This window comes from Euleptes europaea, chromosome 19 (assembly GCF_029931775.1).
Source record: "Euleptes europaea isolate rEulEur1 chromosome 19, rEulEur1.hap1, whole genome shotgun sequence".
Taxonomy (NCBI): Eukaryota; Metazoa; Chordata; class Lepidosauria; order Squamata; family Sphaerodactylidae; genus Euleptes; species Euleptes europaea.
In genome coordinates, this window is record NC_079330.1 from 20,856,544 (window position 1) to 20,876,600 (window position 20,057).

The following is a 20,057-nucleotide window of genomic DNA, read 5'->3' on the forward strand; positions in this document are numbered from 1 at the left end:
ACAAAGTCTGCCTTGGAAACGCCGGGATGTGACATCACCCCATGGGTCAGGAATGACCCGGTGCTTGCACAGGGGACCTTTACCTTACTTCTATAACTGCCTGCTTTGACACTTCCTGAAAGACTCCCTCAGGCAAGGACTGATTTAATATTGCAAAGGGGGCGGCCCAACTTTTTGCATTTATTAATCCTGCGATTCATTTAAGGGGGCAGAAGTAACGGGCACACCAAAACACGCCACCCAAACAATTGTTTAAGAACAAGAGAATAGCCTCCCAGCGTTATTTTCAAAAGCTTCCCTCTGGCCTGCAGAGGGCGCAGCCTCAGGCATACGGAAGAATTCCTGGGGCGCATGCGCGCTTTAACAGACTGCAACACCCAGCATGCCCTAGTTGCCAGAGGCGACCGGCGGTACTACGCGGGGCATGCTGGGAGACACAGTCCGCGCGCGCTGTGAGGCCGCGGCCCGAGGGGCGGAGCCCTGCAAGCATGTTCGTTGGCCACGACGTTGCCGCGGCCGGGAACTGACCGCAGGCGCCGAGGACGATGCCTCAGCGGGGCGGCGAGCTACCCCCGTCCAAGAGGCCGAAGCTGGCGGCCGGCCTCCGCAAAGCCATGTTGCTGGCGCCGCCCGGAGCCAAGCGGCAGCCTCCGCCCGCCTCGGGGATGGAGAGCCAGCGCCGCAGCCTGCCCATCTTCCAGGCGCGAGGGACCCTCCTCGGCCAACTGCGGAGCCTCGACTGCGCCGTCCTCATCGGTGAGCAGATAGGGGGGGGAACAACCCTCCCCCACCTCAGCGCTGGGCGGGGCTTATGGAGGCCACGCCTCCCCGGTTCTGAGCCAACGGCCGGCGCCTCTGCGGGGGGGGGCGACGAGGGGCGGGGCTGGCGTGGCGCCGCCTCTTGGCCGGGGCGGGGCTCAGTGTAGCCACGCCTTTTCTGAGTGAGACAGCAAGGTAGACTTCCCCTGACTATGGAAGAGCCGCTGATTATTACCATTGGTAATAATCTCTTTTCCTTTCTGGAAATGTATTGAAATGTATTAGGACAGCAAGGGAATAGCTTGTTGCTGGGCAGGAGATCTCTGTGTGTCTATGTCTGTAGTAATTGGGGCAAGAGTCATGGAGGGTTACAGTGAACCATAACAAGAACTGGGTGAAACTGTTACTCTACTGCCGCCTCTATGTCTGTAGTGCTATCAGCTTCACCCTGAATGTTGATGGGTTGTCACATCTTGAATTTGGATAAATATCTCTCCCTCAGTACAATCGGGGCTCAGAGATTTCTGCCCATTAGGGCCTCTGAGTCAGCAGCTGCAAATAAATTGTTTTCTTGAAATAACGATCTCAGGTCTCTCTCTCCCCCCACGAACCCTTGTTTACCACATCATGATGAAGGCTTGCTTGGAAGGGGCTGTGGCTCAGTGGTAGGGCATCTGCTTGGCATGCAGAAGGTCCCAGGTTCAATCCCCGGCAGCTCCAGTTAAAGAGACTAGGCAGGTAGGTGATGTGAAAGGCCTCTGCCTGAGACCCCGGAGAGCCATGGAGAGGGGCCGTGGCTCAGTGGTAGAGCCTCTGCATGGCATGCAGAAGGTCCCAGGTTCGATCCCCAGCATCTCCAGTTCACGGGACCAGGCAAGTAGGTGATGTGAAAATCCTCTGCCTGAGACCCTGAAGAGCCGCTTACAGACAATACTGACTCTGATGGACCAAGGGTCCGATTCAGCATAAGGCAGCTTCATGTGTTCACATGGAAGGGCTCTCCCCATCCTTTCTGGTTCTTTATCTATGATGTTTATAGGGAAGGACCTTTGGTTGGGGAGGTTGGGTGAAATTCGCGGCCTTTTCCATTTATGCATGAGTGTTTGTGGTAGCTGCCCCCCCTCCCCATTAGGAGTGCGTGAGACAATGAAATTGGGAATCCGCCCTCGGCCAGGGCCGTCTTAACAGCATTATAGACCCCTGGGCAAAGCAGTGCACTGGGGCCTCTACCTACACACAGGAATAAAAATGTAAATGGTCGATAAAATTAAAGATCTATTTATTGGTGCTTCCATAATGAACAAGTCCATTGGTACATTATGCTTCTGTATTTATTCTTAATTCAAACCCAAATGAACATTTATATTGTTCATTATCTTTAGTAAAACACATGCTAAATATGCAAGTCACAACATACATAGATGAGCATGGGGCTGCCCAGCGTGCCCATGCATTAAGATGGCCCTGCCCCCTCCCAGTGCAGGATAGCCCGAGGATCGCCTGATCTCATCAGATCTGAGAACTTGGAAGGCTTTAAGAGGGGAGTGGACATGTTCATGGAGGAGAGGGTTATCCATGGCTACTAGTAAAAATGGATACTAGTCATGATGCATACCTATTCTTTCCAGTATTAGAGGAGCAAGCCTATTATATTAGGTGCTTTGGAACACAGGTAGGATGGTGCAGCTGCAGTCAACTTGCTCGTGGGCCTCCTAGAGGCACCTGGTTGGCCACTGAGTGAACAGACTGCTGGACTTGATGGACCTTGGTCTGATCCAGCATGGCTTTTCTTAATGTTCTTATGTTGACTCATCCTTCTCATCCTTCAGAGGTTGTTAAAATAAGTACCCAGCTTGCTGGGGGTAAAGTGTAGACAACTGGAGAAGGCACTGGCAAACCACCCCTGTATAGTCTGCCTAGTAAAGGTCATGATGTGACGTTATCCCATGAGTCAGTAATGATCCGGTGCTTGCACAGGGAAACTACCTTTACCTTTAAAAGTCTAACCCCATCTATGCTGCACTTACTTCTGTGCAAAAATTATATCTTTATTAATATTGGAGGGGGGCAAACTAAATTTCACATTTGGATGCAAAACAAAAAAAATAGCAGCTATTTGTCTACACTTTTCTTAAACATTGCTAAACATCTTCAAGAGATCATTTTTCCAACCACCAAAGTGCCGTCATTCTCTGACTCCAATAAACTGATCATATCTCTGCCCAGCATCTTTCTTACTCAATACAATACAAAAACCTTTAATGGCATAGATACAATGGTTCTGCTTAAAATTTGCCAGACAGAAGGCAGCGAAATCTAAAATATCTACATCTGATAGGGCAGTAAAATACGGAGGACCATTTAATATGGCATGCTTAACAAGATTACAAGGAATCTGGCTACCAACCGAGTTACATGAGGGTTGCAATCATTTAGTAGATATTGTACAAGCCCTGCATCAGTTTGGGCTCGGCTGCTGATTAGGAGGGGTTCTATATATTTCTCTCTGGCCAAGGTGTGAAGTTCACAGTTGCACTTACTTTAACCATGGGGCAGGGGACAACCTTCCATCTTCCCCTAGTATATGAAAAACCCAGGCTGGGATCCTGTGAACATGTTCTGTGCACCCTAGATAGAAGCACCAACCGTGCTTTCTCTTACATAGCACTTCTATTGCACAAGGTTCATCGAAAACCGCTGATCTTGCGCACAAACAGAAGTGTTACCACAAGGAAACTCACTCTGTGGCAGAGCCTATCTCAGTCACATGAAACTTGATGTCCAGACATTTGTGTGTGTGTAAGTGCCGTCAAGTCGCTTCCGACTCATGGCGACCCTATGAATCAACATCCTCCAAAATGTCCTACCTTTGACAGCCTTGCTCAGGTCTTGCAAACTGAGGGCTGTGGCTTCCTTTATCCATCCATCTCTTGTTGGGCCTTCCTCTTTTCCTGCTGCCCTCAGCTTTTCCTAGCATGACTATCTTTTCTAGTGACTCTTGCCTTCTCATTATGTGACCAAAATATGATAGCCTCAGTTTAGTCATTTTAGCTTCTAGGGTCAGTTCAGGCTTGATTTAATCTATAACCCACTTTATGTAAAAGCATTTTTGAGGATATTATTGTGATCTGCAGTGATTAATGATACAAAGAGCAGGCAGGTGTGAAGAGGAAAACAGTAAGGGGGCAAGTTGCCTGCTATTCCTGTGCTACCTGTTTTATAGGCGACCATTTTGCTAACAATGAAAGATGCATAGGAGAAAGAACTGGCATTTAACTGAGTGCTTTTTGTTTATGTGTGTAGTGCTGAAAGAACAGCTCCTCACCAGACATGATATTTAAATGCCAAAAAAACAAACAAACTTACCACTGGTCTACATCAGGAACTTGGGTAAATCCTCTCCCTCCCCAATTTCCTATTTGTCAAAATAGTGCAAACTTCCAACTGGGAGCTGAGCTTCGATTTTATCTTGTATCAAATTTGGCTTTTGTAGTCAAGGCAGACATTGAGACTCGCATACAAAGCTACTGGCTTAATTGTTCTGCAGGGGAAACAGGATCCGGGAAGACAACTCAGATCCCCCAGTACCTCTACGAAGGGGGAATTGGACGCCAGGGCATCATCGCTGTCACTCAGCCTCGCCGTGTAGCCGCCATCTCCTTGGCTACTCGAGTCTCAGATGAGAAGAAAACGGAACTGGGGAAGCTGGTACGTCGCTTCTTTTTTGGATGAAGAGACATAATTTCTCCCATAGTTTGCAAATCAGGAGAGGCTGTGTGTCAGTGGTAGGACAGATGCTTTGCACGGAGAAGGTCCCCGGTTCAGTCACTGACATTTCCAGTTAAAGGATCTCAGGTAACAGGTGTTGGGAAAGACCTGCATCTACCTGAGAGCTGCACCATAGTAGATAAATACTGAGCTAGGTGGGCCAGCAGTCTGGCTCAGTGTAAGACAGTTTCATATTCCAATTTTCAAAGGCACCTTCTCCCAGCGTGGTGTAGGGGTTAAGAGTGGTGGTTTGGAGCGGTGGACTCTGATCTGGAGAACCGGGTTTGATTCCCCACTCCACCACATGAGCAGCGGACGCTAATCCGGTGAACTGAATTGGTTTCCCCACTCCTCCACATGAAGCCAGCTGGGTGACCTTGGGCTAGTCACAGCTCTCTCAGCCCCACCTACCTCACAAAGTGTCTGTTATGGGAGGGGGAGGGAAGGTGACTATAATCTGGTTTGATTCTCCGTTAAGTGGTAGAGAAAGTCAGCTATAAAACCCAACTCTTCTTTCTTCTTCTTTCCTTTGTCAAATTGGTCCTGGTTGTAAGTGCAACTTGCACTTACCGCAGTTAGTTTCAGTGGACATAAGCCAGGGTGGATTCTAGCCAGGAAAAGGAAGTAGGAAATCCTTCCAGAAATGGACTTGGGGCTGCAGAGCTCAGAGTAATAACATTTGAGAGCATGCAAAGCCAATTCACATGCATTGCTGTATTGTAAGAGGATACTAAGATAGGCTGTCTCTGTTTTGTCGGTAAGACCATTTTAGTCCATGTATCTTGTTTTATCTGGCCAAGGGCTGCAAATAAACTGTCTGTCTGTCTGTCTATCTGTCTAGGCTGTCTCTGTTAATACTATTATTGCAGTATTTATAGGCTACTATTATTATACCCATAGTGCAGATGGGAAACTGAGGATGTGAGAAAATGGCTTTTCCAAGGCTTCCTGATTTGTAGGTCAGTCTCGCAACTGCAATGCCGCACCAGTTTTCACGGCTCACTCTCTTTACCTCTATACTGTGCTGGTTCATTGTGGTCATAGTTCAGTGGGTCATTTTACTGAGTAGCCACTCACAAATGGGATCCGCTCTTGTTTTATGGTTGCTCTCCTCAGGTCGGTTACACGGTTCGCTTCGAGGATCTCACTTCCGACGAGACGAAGATCAAGTTTCTGACAGACGGGATGCTGCTCCGGGAAGCCATCGGGGACCCTCTCCTCCACAAGTACAGCGTTGTCATTTTGGACGAAGCGCACGAGAGGACAATCCACACGGACGTGCTCTTTGGCGTGGTGAAAACAGCGCAGAAGAAGCGGAAGTTCTTGGGGAAATCGCCACTGAAAGTGAGTGTTGCAGCAGGGCTGGAGGTGAAAAATGGCATCTTCATAGCATTGCCTTCCCACTGTCTGTTTTTGTGTGATGCTGCTAGAGTGGGACAGAGTGCTTGTCTTTGTCAGCTGTGCACATAATGCTAAACCATAGTCTACTCTTGCATAAATTAATGTTGGGGATCCTCTCCCTCCTTCAACCTTTGCCCAGCCAAAATAGGGCCTTTTCTGTGGTGGCACTATGTTTGTGGAACAGCCTCTGCAGACCAATTCTCCCAGCATGTCTCTATATTCAGATGTCAGGAGGATATAATCTTCTTTCATCTTGCTTTTAGTTAAAACAATGTTGGTTGTTTGGCAACCTGTAATTTGGGTTACTCTGATTTTATTATTTTTTTAGTTAAAACAGTGTTGGGTGTTTGGTAACCACCCATTATTTGGTTACTCTGACTTTATTCTTTCTTATCTTCTGAGGATGGTTTTGTTGTGCTGATATCTAGTCACTTTGATTTATTCTCTGGTTGTCACTTTTTTGCTGTTTGCAATTTGGTTTATATATATAAATCAATAATCAAATATGTGCTTTCCACCATCATGACAAAACCTTAGTTTGCTGTTGCAGCTTTTCTTACAAACTAAGATTCCAAACTGGAAATAAATTGTGGTCTGGAATCCTGGCCTGCAGGTTCAGCCATTATGGTAAAATACAGTTGGCTGTGAAGCCAAAAATATGTTAATTTGTCTGTGTGCATAGGAAGTGTAAAAGGAAGCACTCAAGCCCGTGGATTCCCACAAGCACATGCACTGAGTGGCAGTCCTTAGTTCAGAGATGGGGAACTTTTTTCCCGCCAAGGGCCATTTGGATATTTATAACATCATTTGCGGGCCATACAAAATTATCAACTTAAAAATTAGCCAACAAAGCCTCAAGCAGGCAGCTGCCCCAGATGACACTTCCCAGCGTGGGCAAGCAGGCAGGCATCCAACCAGTGGCGCACTTGCCCACCTGGTGACACAGGATGGTCTGTTGCACCAGCCGGGTGTAGCCATCCAGCCGCACACTGGAGTTTCTCCTGCTCTGCATGGTCGGGGCCGGATTCTACAGCTGGCTCCTGCTACCTCCGCCTGCAGGGATGAAATGAGGACACGCTGGCTAAGAACTCCCCCCCCCTACGCGCGCATTCTGGCCCTGCCCCCTTCAACTCCTCTATTGTTGCCACTTCCGCCCCCAGCCCTCTTGTAGTACAGAGGGAATACATTTCTCCATGGCCAGGGTGGGAAAGGGTTAACACAGTTTCTTGGGCAGTCCTAGCAGCTCCATAGATAACGACTCTTCTGCAAGGGGGAAAGAAGGTTCCTTTTCTCGGCAAAACAAACTTGGATCCACCTTGAATAGAGGCTATTCCTGTCCACGGGAGGGGGCAGATCGCCAGTCTTAGATCCTTCTGAGCTAGTGATCTGCCAGGACCCACGAACAGCCAGACAAATGATTCCGGGGGCCTTAAATGGCCCCCGGGCCTGATTCCCCACCCCTGCCTTAGTTGGTTGTTGTGTCTGTGAAATGCCCTTCCCCTTGAAGCTCTTCTGGCAATCCAGCTGCCAACAAGAAGCTAGGAAGGTCTGTGGCTCAATGGCAGAGCATCTCCTTGGATTGCAGAAGTCTCTAGTTAGATGATCAGGAAGCAGGTGATGTGAAAGATCTCAGCCTGAGACCTTGGAAAGCTGATGTCAGTCAGAGTAGGTAATATTCTCTTAGATCAAGGGGCCGACTAAATGTAAGGCCGCTTGGTACATTCTGTTCCCAGTTCTGTTACTTTACTATTATTAACAGAGCTCCTTCGACCAGAGATCTTGAGCCGTACAATAAGATTAAAATTAGTTATACAGTGTTGTTAAGCTATTCTAAAAAAATGTATAAAACATTATCATAAAATATTATAATAAAAGCTATCATTATTTCTTAATTCTGAGCATGAGATCGCTTTAGATATTACAGCCGGCAGAAGTTCTGTTCAAGCGCAATAATAAGGGTTCGTTTTTGACAGTTAATTGTTATGTCGGCTACCATGGACGTTGACCAGTTCTCCCAGTATTTCAATGGAGCACCTGTCTTATACCTGGAAGGCCGGCAGCATCCCATCCAGATCTTCTACGTCAAACAACCTCAGAGCGATTACCTCCAGGCCGCATTAGTGACCATCTTCCAGATCCATCAGGTACCACGCCTGCTTCGTTATATCTCTGGGTATAGTGACAGCCTTTTCTGTGTTTAGAAGCAGTTGAGCCTCTGTCAGCTCAGGTGTCTATCCCTAGCGTCCCAAAAACAGACACGCGCAGGCAGGTGAACCTAAGCAATGCTAATTTATTAGGAGCAAAAGACAGCTTTACAGAAGTTGACTGCCTCTCACGCAGGAGAGGGTGTTAATGGGGTCTATGCAGGTGGGTTACAGTATAAAAGCATTCTAGGCCAAAAGCAATGCAAAGTGAAACCACAGTACCGTACTAAGAGATAACGATTCCCAGAGAATCAAAGACATAACACTTTACAGGATAAACAGGATTTTCAGCATGAGAACAAGACCTTGACTAGCAGCCAGAACCTGACCTTGACAGGAAGCCAGCCTCTGGCCTGCAACTGCCAAACCCCCAACTTCAAAAGAAGCAAAGGCCTGACATTGTTCAAACGAAGCAAAGGCCTGACAGCCTCATTCACGGAGAGGTAAAAGGCCGAGGCACCTCCCCAAGCCCAAAGACAGCCGAATCTGCAGGTTGAAAGTTGCTTTTTGCTTAGCCAGGTGCGCTGCAGACCCTCACGGCATTTTTCTAGGAACTTGTTTGGCCTGCGATCCTAAGAAAGTTTTACCTGGGAGTAAGCTGCACTGAATAACACAGGGCTTATTTCTGAGTAGATCTGATTAGGATTGTTCCCTTAGTCTCCTTCTCTCTTGTTCTGTACATTGTGTGTGTGTGTAGAGTGCTGTCAATTCGCAGCTGACTTAAGGCGACTCTTTTCGCCTACTGTTTTCAAGGCAAATGGATTAAACAGAGGTGGTTAGCCATTGCCTTCCTCTGCCATGTCTTCCTTGGTGGGCTCCCATCCAAACACCAACCCTGCTTTTGCATAGTGAATGAGGGGCCTGTTATGGAGGAAGAGGCAATCTCCAAATTATGCAGGTCTCAAGCTGTGAAGGGCTTTCATAGTAAGTACCAGCTTCTTGAACTTAGCCTAGAGGCTATTTGGCAGCCATTATGGTTGTCTCAGCCCTGACCTGAATGGCCCAGGCTAGCCAGATCTCATCAGTTCTCAGAAGCTAAGCAGGGTTGATCCTGGTTAGTACTTAAATGGGAGACCGCTAGCAAGTCCAGGGTTGCTATGCAGAGGCAGGCTATGGCAAACCATCCCTTGCCTTGAAAACCCTACAGGGTCCCCATGAGTTACCAGCAACTTGATGGCATTGTACACACATACACAAAAATGCAAGTGAATCTAATGAATGTGTGTCCTGCTGCAGTTTCCAATATATAACAGCAAGATTCCTTCAGTCAGCTAGATATATTATATTTTTAAAGTTTTGCTCAATTAATGATATGTACCCAATTTAATCAGGCAGCAGATTTGTTTATTTTAAAATATCTACAGCTGTCTATCTGCAGTGGTGGAAAGTGCCGTCAAGTCACAGCTAACTTATGGTGACCCTTTGGGGTTTTCAAGGCAAGAGACGTGGTTGGCCATTGCCTGCCTCTGCGTGGGCTGAATGAGTTCTGAGAGAACTGTGACTGGCCCAAGGTCACCCAGCAGGCTTCATGTGGAGGAACAGGGATTGAACCCTGTTCTCCAGATTAGAGTCTGCCGCTCTTAACCACTATGGCACACTGGCTCTCTATCTGTCTGTCTGTTTATCTACACAAATATTTACGAAAACTGCAGATGGCAAACACTGTCTTAGAAGAGGCATTCCCTCCCATCTGTGAGGAATGGAGAATGCCTCTTCCCAAGATGATGCTTGTTGAACACATGAAGCTGCCTTATACTGAATCAGACCCTTGGTCCATCAGAGTCAGACCAGCACCCGCTCTCCAGGGTCTCAGGCAGTGGGTCTTTCATATCACCTACTTGCCTAGTCCCTTGAACTGGAGATGCTGGGGATTGAACCTGGAACCTTCTGCATGCCAAGCAGATGCTCTACAAACTGAGCTACAGCTCAGATACATGCATAGTCTCAAAACAAACTGGTACATTTTCTCCAACAGGACTGTTATTTTTACTTAATGCAAATTTATGCTGATTTACAGAGCGATCCAATGCAGAGGAAGCCCATTGAAATCAGTGGACCTCAAGGCTGGTGAAACTGCATAGAACCGCACTGCTGGTCGACTAAGCCCTTACGCTTAACTGTCTATGATTTCTGTGATCGGATGGTGAATTGTTAATACTCTCGATGAATGTCTATGCTCCTGTTTGTTCTTTCCTTTCAAGGAAGCGCCATCTTCTCAGGACATCCTGGTCTTTCTGACGGGTCAGGAGGAGATCGAAGCCATGACCAAAACCTGCCGCGACATCACAAAGCACCTTCCCGACGGCTGCGTGCCGATGGTGGTCATGCCTCTGTATGCTTCCCTGCCCTACTCGCAACAGCTCCGAGTCTTCCAGGCTGCACCCAAGGTAAAACACACGGTTGCTTCTTTGCTGCAACATTTTCTCTTTAATTTTCCAAAAAGGAGAAGAAGAAGAGTTGGTTTTTATATGCCGACTTCCTCTACCACTTAAGGAAGACTCAAACCGGCTTAGAATCACCTTCCCTTCCCCTCCCCCATCTGGTGAACCGGGTTGGTTTCCCCACTCCTCCACATGAAGCCAGCTGGGTGACCTTGGGCTAGTCACACTCTCTCAGCTCCACCTACCTCACAGGGTGTCTGCTGTGGGGAGGGGAAGGGAAAGTGATTGTAAACTGGTTTGATTCTTCCTTAAGTGGTAGAGAAAGTCGGCACAAAAAATTAACTCTCCTTCTTCTCATACAAAACATAAAACATTGGTTAGGAAGTAGGGATTATTGAAGGAATGCCAAATGAAACAAAAAAAGTCTTCAGCCGCCAGCAGAAGACAGCAACAGAAGGGGACAGATGAATCTTCCTGGGGAGGGAGTTCCAGAGCTTTGTTCTGGATTCTGCCAGTTCTAAATTTCGGCTTTGAGCGTGCTCAAAAGAGAAGCCCAGCGTAGCAACTCAGAGTTTTAGATGAAGCTCTTTCATTCTACATTCTCAGGGCTATCGCAAAGTGATTCTCTCGACGAACATTGCTGAGACCTCCATCACCATTGCAGGCATAAAATATGTCGTGGACACAGGCATGGTTAAAGCGAAGAAGTACACTCCCGGTATGTACATGAAGGGCAATGCCCGACAAGAGCGTTGGGTGCGGGCAGCTGCCTTGAGCAGTGGATGTGGGGCATTGTTTAAGGGCAAAGAGAGAGAGAAGTGCAGACCTGATCTATAGGGTGGCACAGTCTGCTTCAAGAGCGTAAAATTCTATAGGGGCAAACAATGTCCTTTGAAAATTGGGGGGGGATAGTAGTGGTGTCAGCAAATGATACGATCCCACTTATGATGAGTTTGACCATTGATTATATAACTTATGAGAATATGATTGACAAAACAAAGAAAATTAAAATCATGGCAAAAAGTCAATGATGAAGGAAAGACTATATCATGGTTGTTACATTATCAAATGGTAGCAAAACTGAAAGAACAAATAGCCAGAGAAGGTGGCCCATGAAGAAAAGACAATTTTTGAACAACTTATTACAGGAGACTCCAGACATTTATTAGGAAAAAATTATAAAATTTGATTGCAATATGATACCAAAACAGAGCAAGTTAAGGATTCCATGATAAAATGGATGCAAATTTTTGGAGGAAACATACATATGGCTCAGTGGGAAGATCTTTGGATTAAAGAAGTTAAGTTCCAGAATGTCAAATATTAAGAGTTTGACCATTGGCTTGGCTTGTGGCCATTGTCTCCCTCGACTGGCTGTCAACTGGCCAAAATGTCATACACAAAGGTGTCTTGCTTAACACCTGGTACCTGTAACTTGAAAAACCGGGGGTTGAACCTGGAAGGTTCTGACTGCAAAGCGTGTGCTCAGCTGTTTTGGTCTGAGCCATATCATCGATCCACCTAACCTGGTCCTGACCAGCAGCGGCTGTCAAGGATCTTTCCCCAGCCTTTTGGCCTGAGATTCTTAACCCGGAGATGCCGTGAATTGAACTTGAACCCTTCTGCTGCATACAAAGCCCATGTTCTGTCACTGAGCTACCTGTTGCCGTTCCTAAGCAAACACCTCTGAAGCTGCCTAGTATGGGATGTGACCTTTGATCCATGTAGCTCAGTACTAGTTGGCACAACTCTCCAGGATATCAGGCAGAGAAATAGCTGCTACCTGAGATCCTTTTAATGGGAGATGGTGAGGTTTCATCCCAAGAGTTTCTGCAGCAAAACAAGGACTCTTCCACTGAGCTGTGAGCTCTCTCTTTCAATCCACACTGATTCTTGTATCTTCTAGTTCTTAGCCTTCTAGATAGATTTTGTTTTCCAATCCACATAACCTTGGGCAAGGATTAGGGGAGGGGCTGTGGCTCAGTGGTAGAGCATCTGCTTGGCATGCAGAAGGTCCTAGGTTCAATCTCCAGCATCTCCAGTTAAAGGGACTAGGCAAATAGGTGATGTGAAAGACCCCCTGCCTGAGACCCTCGAGAGCCGCTGCTGGTCTGATTGGACCAAGGGTCTGATTCAGTATAAGGCAGCTTCATGTGTGATACAGATGGATCTGATAGCAATTTAATGATCAGTCTATGGAACGTCCCCAGGTTTGCACAGTCTGGTCAGAATGAAAGAGATCATATCAGCTCTGCTGTGGCTCTCGACCTGTCCTCTGTTAGGAAGTTATCTTCCCAAACAGAATTTTTAAACATTTTTTGGTGATGGTGGATGATGTCTGCTCTTTCGTAGAAAGCGGTCTTGAAGTGCTGGCAGTCCAGAGGGTGTCGAAGGCGCAGGCTTGGCAGCGGACAGGCCGAGCCGGAAGAGAGGACAGCGGACTTTGCTACCGCCTGTACACGGAAGACGAGTTTGAGAAGTTTGACAAAATGACCGTGCCCGAAATACAAAGGTGAGGCTTGAATTTTTTTTAATTTATTTATTTTGCTTCCTGCCTTTGGATCAGCCTGTTCTTGACCACCCTCAATAGACATGGTAGTGGATTGTGATGGGCTGGTGGTGTGGAAGACGACAACGGACACGGCTTGTGTCCATCATCACCTCCCAAACCTGCCCGGCCACCAGCCAAGTTCAAGGGATGCTGCCAGAGCTCTGAGCATGTCTAGCCAAATGCAGCCCTCTTCTCTCCTCTCCGTTTTGTTTGCCTGCAGACCATCACCTAGGATCCAGCAATACGCAAGCGGAAACATAAAGAGACCTAGCCCTGTTCCACTTGTGGGAGATCTTATGCGATACTTAGAGCTTTCTTCTCTGTACACCATAAGGCTCAGAAATTGGTCATGCAAGGTCTTGCAGAAGTGGAAACGCAAGTGGAGATACAGGAAGTTTGACTTAGCAGGAGTAGCTCCCGTGGGCATAGAATCATAGAGTTGGAAAGGGCCACACAGGCCATCTAGTCCAATCCCTTGCTCAATGCAGGATCAGCCTAGAGCATCCCTGACAAGTGTTTGTCCAGCCGCTGCTTGAAGACTGCCAGTGATGGGGAGCTCAGCCACCTCCACTGCTGAACAACTCTTACTTTAAATTTTTTTTCCTAATATCTAGCTGGTACCTTTTTGCCCTGTAATTTATACCCATTATTGCGAGTCCTACCCTCTGCTGCCAACAGGAACAGCTCCCTGCCCTCCTCTAAGTGACAGCCCTTCAGATACTTAGAGCAATCATACCCCCCCTCAACCTTCTCTTCTGCAGACTGAACATTCCCAAGCCCCTCAGCCTTTCTTTGTAGGGCTTGGTCTCCAGGGCCCCTGATCATCCTTGTCACATTTTTGTGCATTTCCACTTGCGTGAGAGTTCAAGCGCAGGCCAAAATGTTGTGCTGAATGCAACCCATTGCTCCCCAGGTAAATGTTGCCTTTTCTTTTTGGGGGGTGCTTGGGCCAAAAAGGTTGCCTAGCTGCATGTGCTAAACTACATTCATTTCAAAGGCCTTCTGGAAAAGGTACATTTTCAGGTTCTGTCAGAAGGCCTCCAAGAATGTTGCCAATGGGGGGTGAAATTCTGTAATTTAGGGCAACAGAACAACCTCTTTTGCAATTTCCTGTTCGCTTTGGACAATGTCTATTCCTGCTGCAAGGGTATCACCGGCCAGCCAGGTTCATATGCCAAAACAAGATTTGGTTCCTGAAGCAAAAAAGCAGCATTTCTTTCCCTCTGCAGGTGTAACCTGGCCAGCGTGATGCTCCACCTCCTGGCCCTGAGGATTCCGAATGTACTCACCTTTGACTTTATGTCCAAACCATCTCCAGGTAAGCAAGCTCCAGCTGCACGGGGGAGGAGGCAGGACTCACTGCCACTAGAAATTCCAGCCCAGATAAGAAGCATCACTTGTGAAACTCCCCAAGCGTGTGAACACACACAGTGTACCATGAGTTGTTGTTTTTTAATTAGTAAAAATATGGATATGCTGCACTTTCAGTATAAAACATATTCAAGGAGGCCTGTAACAATACTCATTTGGTGCCTGGTAACCCCATCTTCTTAGCTGTAATCCGGACACCTGTCTCTCTCCCTTCCGGGAAACGATCGTAGCAGGATCCTTTACCACTACCTTTTTTTGGAGTGGTGGACTCTGATCTAGAGAACGGGGTTTGATTCCCCACTCCTACACATGCTAATCTGGTGAACTGGGTTGGTTTCCCCACTCCTCCACACAAAGCCAGCTGGGTGACCTTCTTCTTCTTCTTAACAGAGGCCATTCAGGCAGCTATCGAGCAGCTCGCCCTGTTGGGGGCAGTGGAAAGAAAAGATGACCAGCTCGTCCTGACCACGCTGGGAAGGAAGATGGCGGCGTTTCCTCTGGAACCCAAGTTCTCCAAAGTAAAATATTAACAGAGATGTCCCTTTTTTGAGGACCCCCGTGGCTCAGAGTGTTAAGCTGCAGTACTGCAGCCAAAAGCTCTGCTCACGACCTGAGTTCGATCCCGACGGAAGTCGGTTTCTGGTAGCCAGCTCAAGGTTGACTCAGCCTTCCATCCTTCCGAGGTCGGTGAAATGAGTACCCAGCTTGCTGGGGGTAAAGGGAAGATGACTGGGGAAGGCACTGGCAAACCACCCCTTTGTTTGCCTAGTAAACGTCAGGATGTGACGTCACGCCATGGGTCAGGAATGACCTGGTGCTTGCACAGGGGACCTTTACCTTTTACCCCTTTTTTCATTTTTCACTTAAGGAAAAAAATCAGATATTTCTCTTTATCGCTTTTGCTTTCTTGCTCATCGGCATCCAAGAAACCTGAAAGGAAGCAAAGCCGCAAAGGGTGAAGCGTTTGCCTTTTTGTCTTCTGTTGAGTGAGAAGGCCATGCTGTTTAGCTGGGCTCTGCTTTCATTGGCTGATGCACAGGAAGTAAACGGTGGGGTTTGGGACGCTGGGATGTCAAGCCTTACCCGATGTGAATTAGGGGCGGGGGTACCGCTGCTTGGGGCCTCCGAAAGGGGGCCTTGGGAAGGCCTCCCTCCCTTCTTCCACCTTTCACATTCATATAAATGGATCTGTAAACTGTCCTTTTCAGCAGAATCCACTCAAGGAAACCTTGCAGTTCTGAGAATAGTTCTCCAAGGCCAAAGGGGTGTGTGCGGTGGAGAAATAGACAAGAACTTCAGTCCGCTGGCACAGCTGCTAACTGCCAGGAGAGCGGCTAGTCTAGGTGCAAAGTCCCCCAAGAGAGAGGCTCCTTGAAGAGAATGCGGGGGATCATTCAGTTCCTAGTAGAAAATTTTCACCCATGTCCAGGTTCTTAACAGTGTTGTTAATTGCAAGCTTTAATGAAAAACAATGTTTGTATGTCTGTTTCTTGGCTCTAGTGGTGGAGGAGGTGTCATTTTCTCCTGGCAGGGAGAAATCTTGTTAATCTTTGTTAATGAAGATATTCTCAGGCCTGTGCATTGTTGGGACAGGCCACCATCCGAATGCCCACTAGCCCTTTCAGTCATCCCAGTTCCAAACAAATCATTTAAAAAGTTTTATTGTTTTAAAATCTTGTGTTCAATGATGGCCAGTTGGCCCAACAGCACCTGGTGAATCAGTGGCAGAGCTAGGAACGAAGAATGTACAGCCTGGGTACTAGTGTGAAACCAGGTTTGGTGAGATGTGGGTTCAAATCCCCACTCCTTGGGCCAGTTGCTTTCTCTTTCTGCCCTGACCTACTTCACAGGACTGTTGTGAGGGGAAAATGGAGAAGAGGGAAAAACCCTTGCAAGAAGGGCAGGATAACTGTACAATAGATAGAGCTGTCTAGTATGGCTCAAATCTTTCTACAGTGGGATATTCCACTGCAGAGCAAGTTTCTGTGACTGAATACTCCTTCATACAGTTTCTCCAAATGCATAGAACTAACCTGTCGGGAAGAAGGTGGCCATCTCCCACTTTCCCTGACCAGCTAAGGGTTCTAGAAAACTAGCTTGTCAGGGGAAAAGGCCAGCCTACAACCCCACTCCCTGATATGCTAGGTTTCTAGATGCATGTAATTTAATTTTATTCTGCATGGAGGACTGTGCCATCACAAGGGCTGTTCACTTGCTGGTACAGCAGATGCAGATTTACCACCTTGGTGTAGTGGTTAAGAGTGGTGGTTTGGAGCGGTGGACTCTGATCTGGAGAACCAGGTTTGATTCCCCGCTTCTCCACATGAGCGGCAGAGGCTAATCTGGTGAACTGGATGTGTTTCCCCACTTCTACACATAAGGCCTGCTGGGTGACCTTGGGCTAGTCACAGCTCTCTCAGCCCCACCCAACTCACAGGGTGTCTGTTGTGGGGAGGGGAAGGGAAGGTGATTGTAAGCCGGTTTGATTCTCCCTTAAGTGGTAGAGAAAGTCAGCATATAAAAACCAACTCTTCTTCTTCTTCCTGGATCTGGTTTTCAAGCCAGTTCCGTTCACCTTCCTTGCCTGGCTGGCTAGCTGAACCTACTCATCAAAGCAGCCCCTTTTCCTCTCTGTATGTGCTCCCCCCAGACAATCCTGATGTCCCCCAGGTTCCACTGCTCAGAGGAGATCCTGACCATCATCTCACTGCTGTCTGTGGACAGCGTCCTCTACAACCCCCCGTCCCGGCGGGATGATGTCCAGGCCGTCCGGAAAAAGTTCATCTCCAGCGAAGGGGACCTCATCACGTTGCTCAACATCTACCGAGCCTTCAAAAACATCAGTGGCAATCGGGTAGGTGTGAGGGGCCAGGGTAGATGTGTGTGTGTAAAATGCCGTCAAGTTGCAGCCAACGTATGGCAACCCCTTATGGGGTTTTCAGGGCAAGAGACTAACAAAGTTGCCAGTGCCTTCCTCTGCATAGCAACCCTGGTGTTCCTTGGTGGTCTCTCATCCAAATATTAACCAGGGCTGACCCTGCTTAGCTTCCAAGATCCGATGAGATCGGGCTATACCATGCTGCCTTGCTTCCCTTCAGGGTAAATAGCTCATCTCTAAGGGAAAATTTCTGGAACCTTGAAGCCACAGGGGGACCCCAGTTTAAAAAAACTAGAAAGTTTTTGGGGAAATGAAATATATGCAATACTTACCTTCCTACCAAACCTAAAACTCTTTTACTAATTGTAACAACATAAAGAGCATCCCTTAGGACTTAGTTTGCATATAAAATAGAGTCACTCTAGGTAGAATTGGCAGCATGTTTGGATAAAAAGCTAAACCTTATTACATTGAACAGACCGAACTCTTTAATAATGTATTACCCTTAAACACATTGTAGCATATTAACTGTTGCCAAAATTATTTACATTTAAACACAATGCCTAAGGTATAAGTGAAAGGGTTTTTTCAGTGCTCCCCCAAAAATCCTACTGGCTTTTTCATGTTGAGCTTTCCCCCACCCATCAAGTCACAGCTGACTTATGGCGACCCCATCGGGTTTTCAAGGCAAGAGACTTAAATGCTTAGTAACAAGGTTTTTCTCACTCCAAAAGAGAAAACCTTCATAGGAAGTTTTTCTAGTGGTTCTCCAAATTCCCATTTTTCAATTGGAAAAGTTGAATCAAGTCCTCAGGCTTTTTCATTGAGTGTGAAAAATCCTGGCCTTAAGAAGCATTTTCCTCGAAAATATGAATGAATGAATTGAACTGAATGTTGTAACCATAGGTCATAACATAAACATCAGATATAGACACACACAAGAACATACCATAAGTAAATAACACTAGAAAGTGTCAAAATACAAGTATAAACTCTAAATCCCATCCAATCACTATTTAAAATACACCCAGTACTCAGCTAAAACTTAAGGCAGGAAAAAATGCACTTAATAGATAAACAGATAATGTTAACGCTAAAACTTTTGATTTCCTGATCCTAGCAAGATACTCTGTTTTCTTTCTCTCCCCTCCCCAGGAATGGTGCAAAGAAAACTTCGTGAACAGCAGGAACATGATGCTGGTCTCTGACATCAGAGCTCAGCTGAGAGATATTTGCTTAAAGGTAATTACCAAAGAGCTCCAAAATGCACTGAAGTTGTTATTTATAAATATTCCAGCTCCCAGGTCCACTGAGTTGTTATTTATATGCCTTCGAGTTTGTTTCCTTGTTTTTTTCCCTATATATACACACACACACACACACACCATAGTTCAACTAAACATTTTAAACCTGGATGGCCCAGGCTAGCCTGATCTCGTCAGATCTCAGAAGCTAAGCAGGGTCAGCCCTGGTTAGTATTTGGATGGGAGACCAAGGAATACCAGGGTTGCTGTGCAGAGGAAGGCACTGGCAAACCATCTCTGTTAGCCTCTTGCTGTGAAAACCCCAAAAAGTGGTCGCCATAAGTCCGCTGCGACTTGAAGGCACTTTACACACACAATGTATTTTTTTAATGTACCATAGTTCAACTAAACATTTTAAACCACAATAAAACAATTAGCTAAAACTGCGTAGAAGCAGGAGATGACTAAACCGCGTACAGCCCAAATGCTTGACAAAACGAAATGAATGGTTTGGTTTTTTTCTGCCCTCTTGCTGCCAATAGAGTGGATCTGGGAGGAATTTCACAACAGAAGGGCCACCACGGAAAAGGCCCTGTTTCTAGCATGTACAGCTGCCTTACCTCAGAAGGCGGTGGGCCTTGAAAAGGGTTCTTAATAAGAAAGGATGGGGCGGGGTGCATGCTTCTTCACATGCAGTACAGTGTATTGTAAAAGCCCCCCTAATACATATAGATTTGCACCTAATGAAGTTGTGCTGGTCACTTATGGAGTTGTATTTTTTTGCATAGTGGTGGAATAATATGTCCATGTAATTAAAGAAAGTAATAGAGCCCCAGTGTTATGGTGGTGGGGGGAGGTCTGATCATGCAGCTGGGAAACAGCATTCCCATAATCCTCCATTATCAATGCTCTCCTACTACAGCTCTCGATACCCCTGGAATCTTCCCGATCCGACACGGGCAACATCCGCCGCTGCCTGGCATACAGCCTCTTCATGTACACGGCCGAGCTGCAGCTGGATGGGACCTACGCCACAACCGACACCCACCAGCCGGTGGCCATCCACCCTTCCTCCGTCCTCTTCCACTGCAAGCCGGCCTGCGTCACGTACAACGAGCTGCTGCACACCAACAAGTGCTACATGCGGGACCTCTGCGTGGTGGACGCTGACTGGCTGTACGATGCCGCACCTGAGTACTTCCGCCGGAAGCTCAGAGCAGCCAAGAACTAACATCGGAGATACAAAGCAGGAAAACCAGGGCCCGGGTTTCGGTTAACTCTGGTGGACAGGGACGGTGATGTGCTGGTTAGGCAAAGAGCAGGTTGTTCAGTGACTGGACCTCATGAATTTCCAGATACTCGTGGCAGCTTTGGACTTTATAAGTGAGCATCTCCAGCCCGTTGAGGAGTCTCTTCCAAAATGGATGTTTGTGCAGGAAAAGCAGCACAAGGAGCTATCCTTGTGCTCAACGGAAGCAGCTGTCCGTGTGGCTGGTGGCA

General features: G+C 47.1%; 1 protein-coding gene across 1 annotated transcript; it reads left to right on the forward strand.

Moving 5' to 3' along the window:
• Nucleotides 1-545: 545 nt before the first annotated feature.
• DHX33 (DEAH-box helicase 33) lies at nucleotides 546-19,788 on the forward strand. Its single transcript, XM_056865334.1, has 12 exons — nucleotides 546-756; nucleotides 4,307-4,467; nucleotides 5,644-5,871; nucleotides 7,902-8,072; nucleotides 10,334-10,519; nucleotides 11,120-11,231; nucleotides 12,866-13,025; nucleotides 14,294-14,382; nucleotides 14,826-14,953; nucleotides 17,086-17,289; nucleotides 18,469-18,555; nucleotides 19,480-19,788. Exons 1-12 carry the CDS (start codon nucleotides 546-548, stop codon nucleotides 19,786-19,788), a joined length of 2,046 nt encoding a protein of 681 aa, XP_056721312.1.
• The last annotated feature ends 269 nt before the right edge of the window (nucleotides 19,789-20,057 follow it).

Excerpts from the sequence above, each read along its gene's own strand:
- DHX33 (XM_056865334.1), top strand. The coding sequence starts at position 546 with ATGCCTCAGCGGGGCGGCGAGCTACCCCCGTCCAAGAGGCCGAAGCTG. Across the intron at positions 14,954-17,085 it reads TGGAACCCAAGTTCTCCAAA|ACAATCCTGATGTCCCCCAG; the intron begins GTAAAATATTAA and ends TGCTCCCCCCAG. Across the intron at positions 18,556-19,479 it reads TGAGAGATATTTGCTTAAAG|CTCTCGATACCCCTGGAATC; the intron begins GTAATTACCAAA and ends CTCCTACTACAG.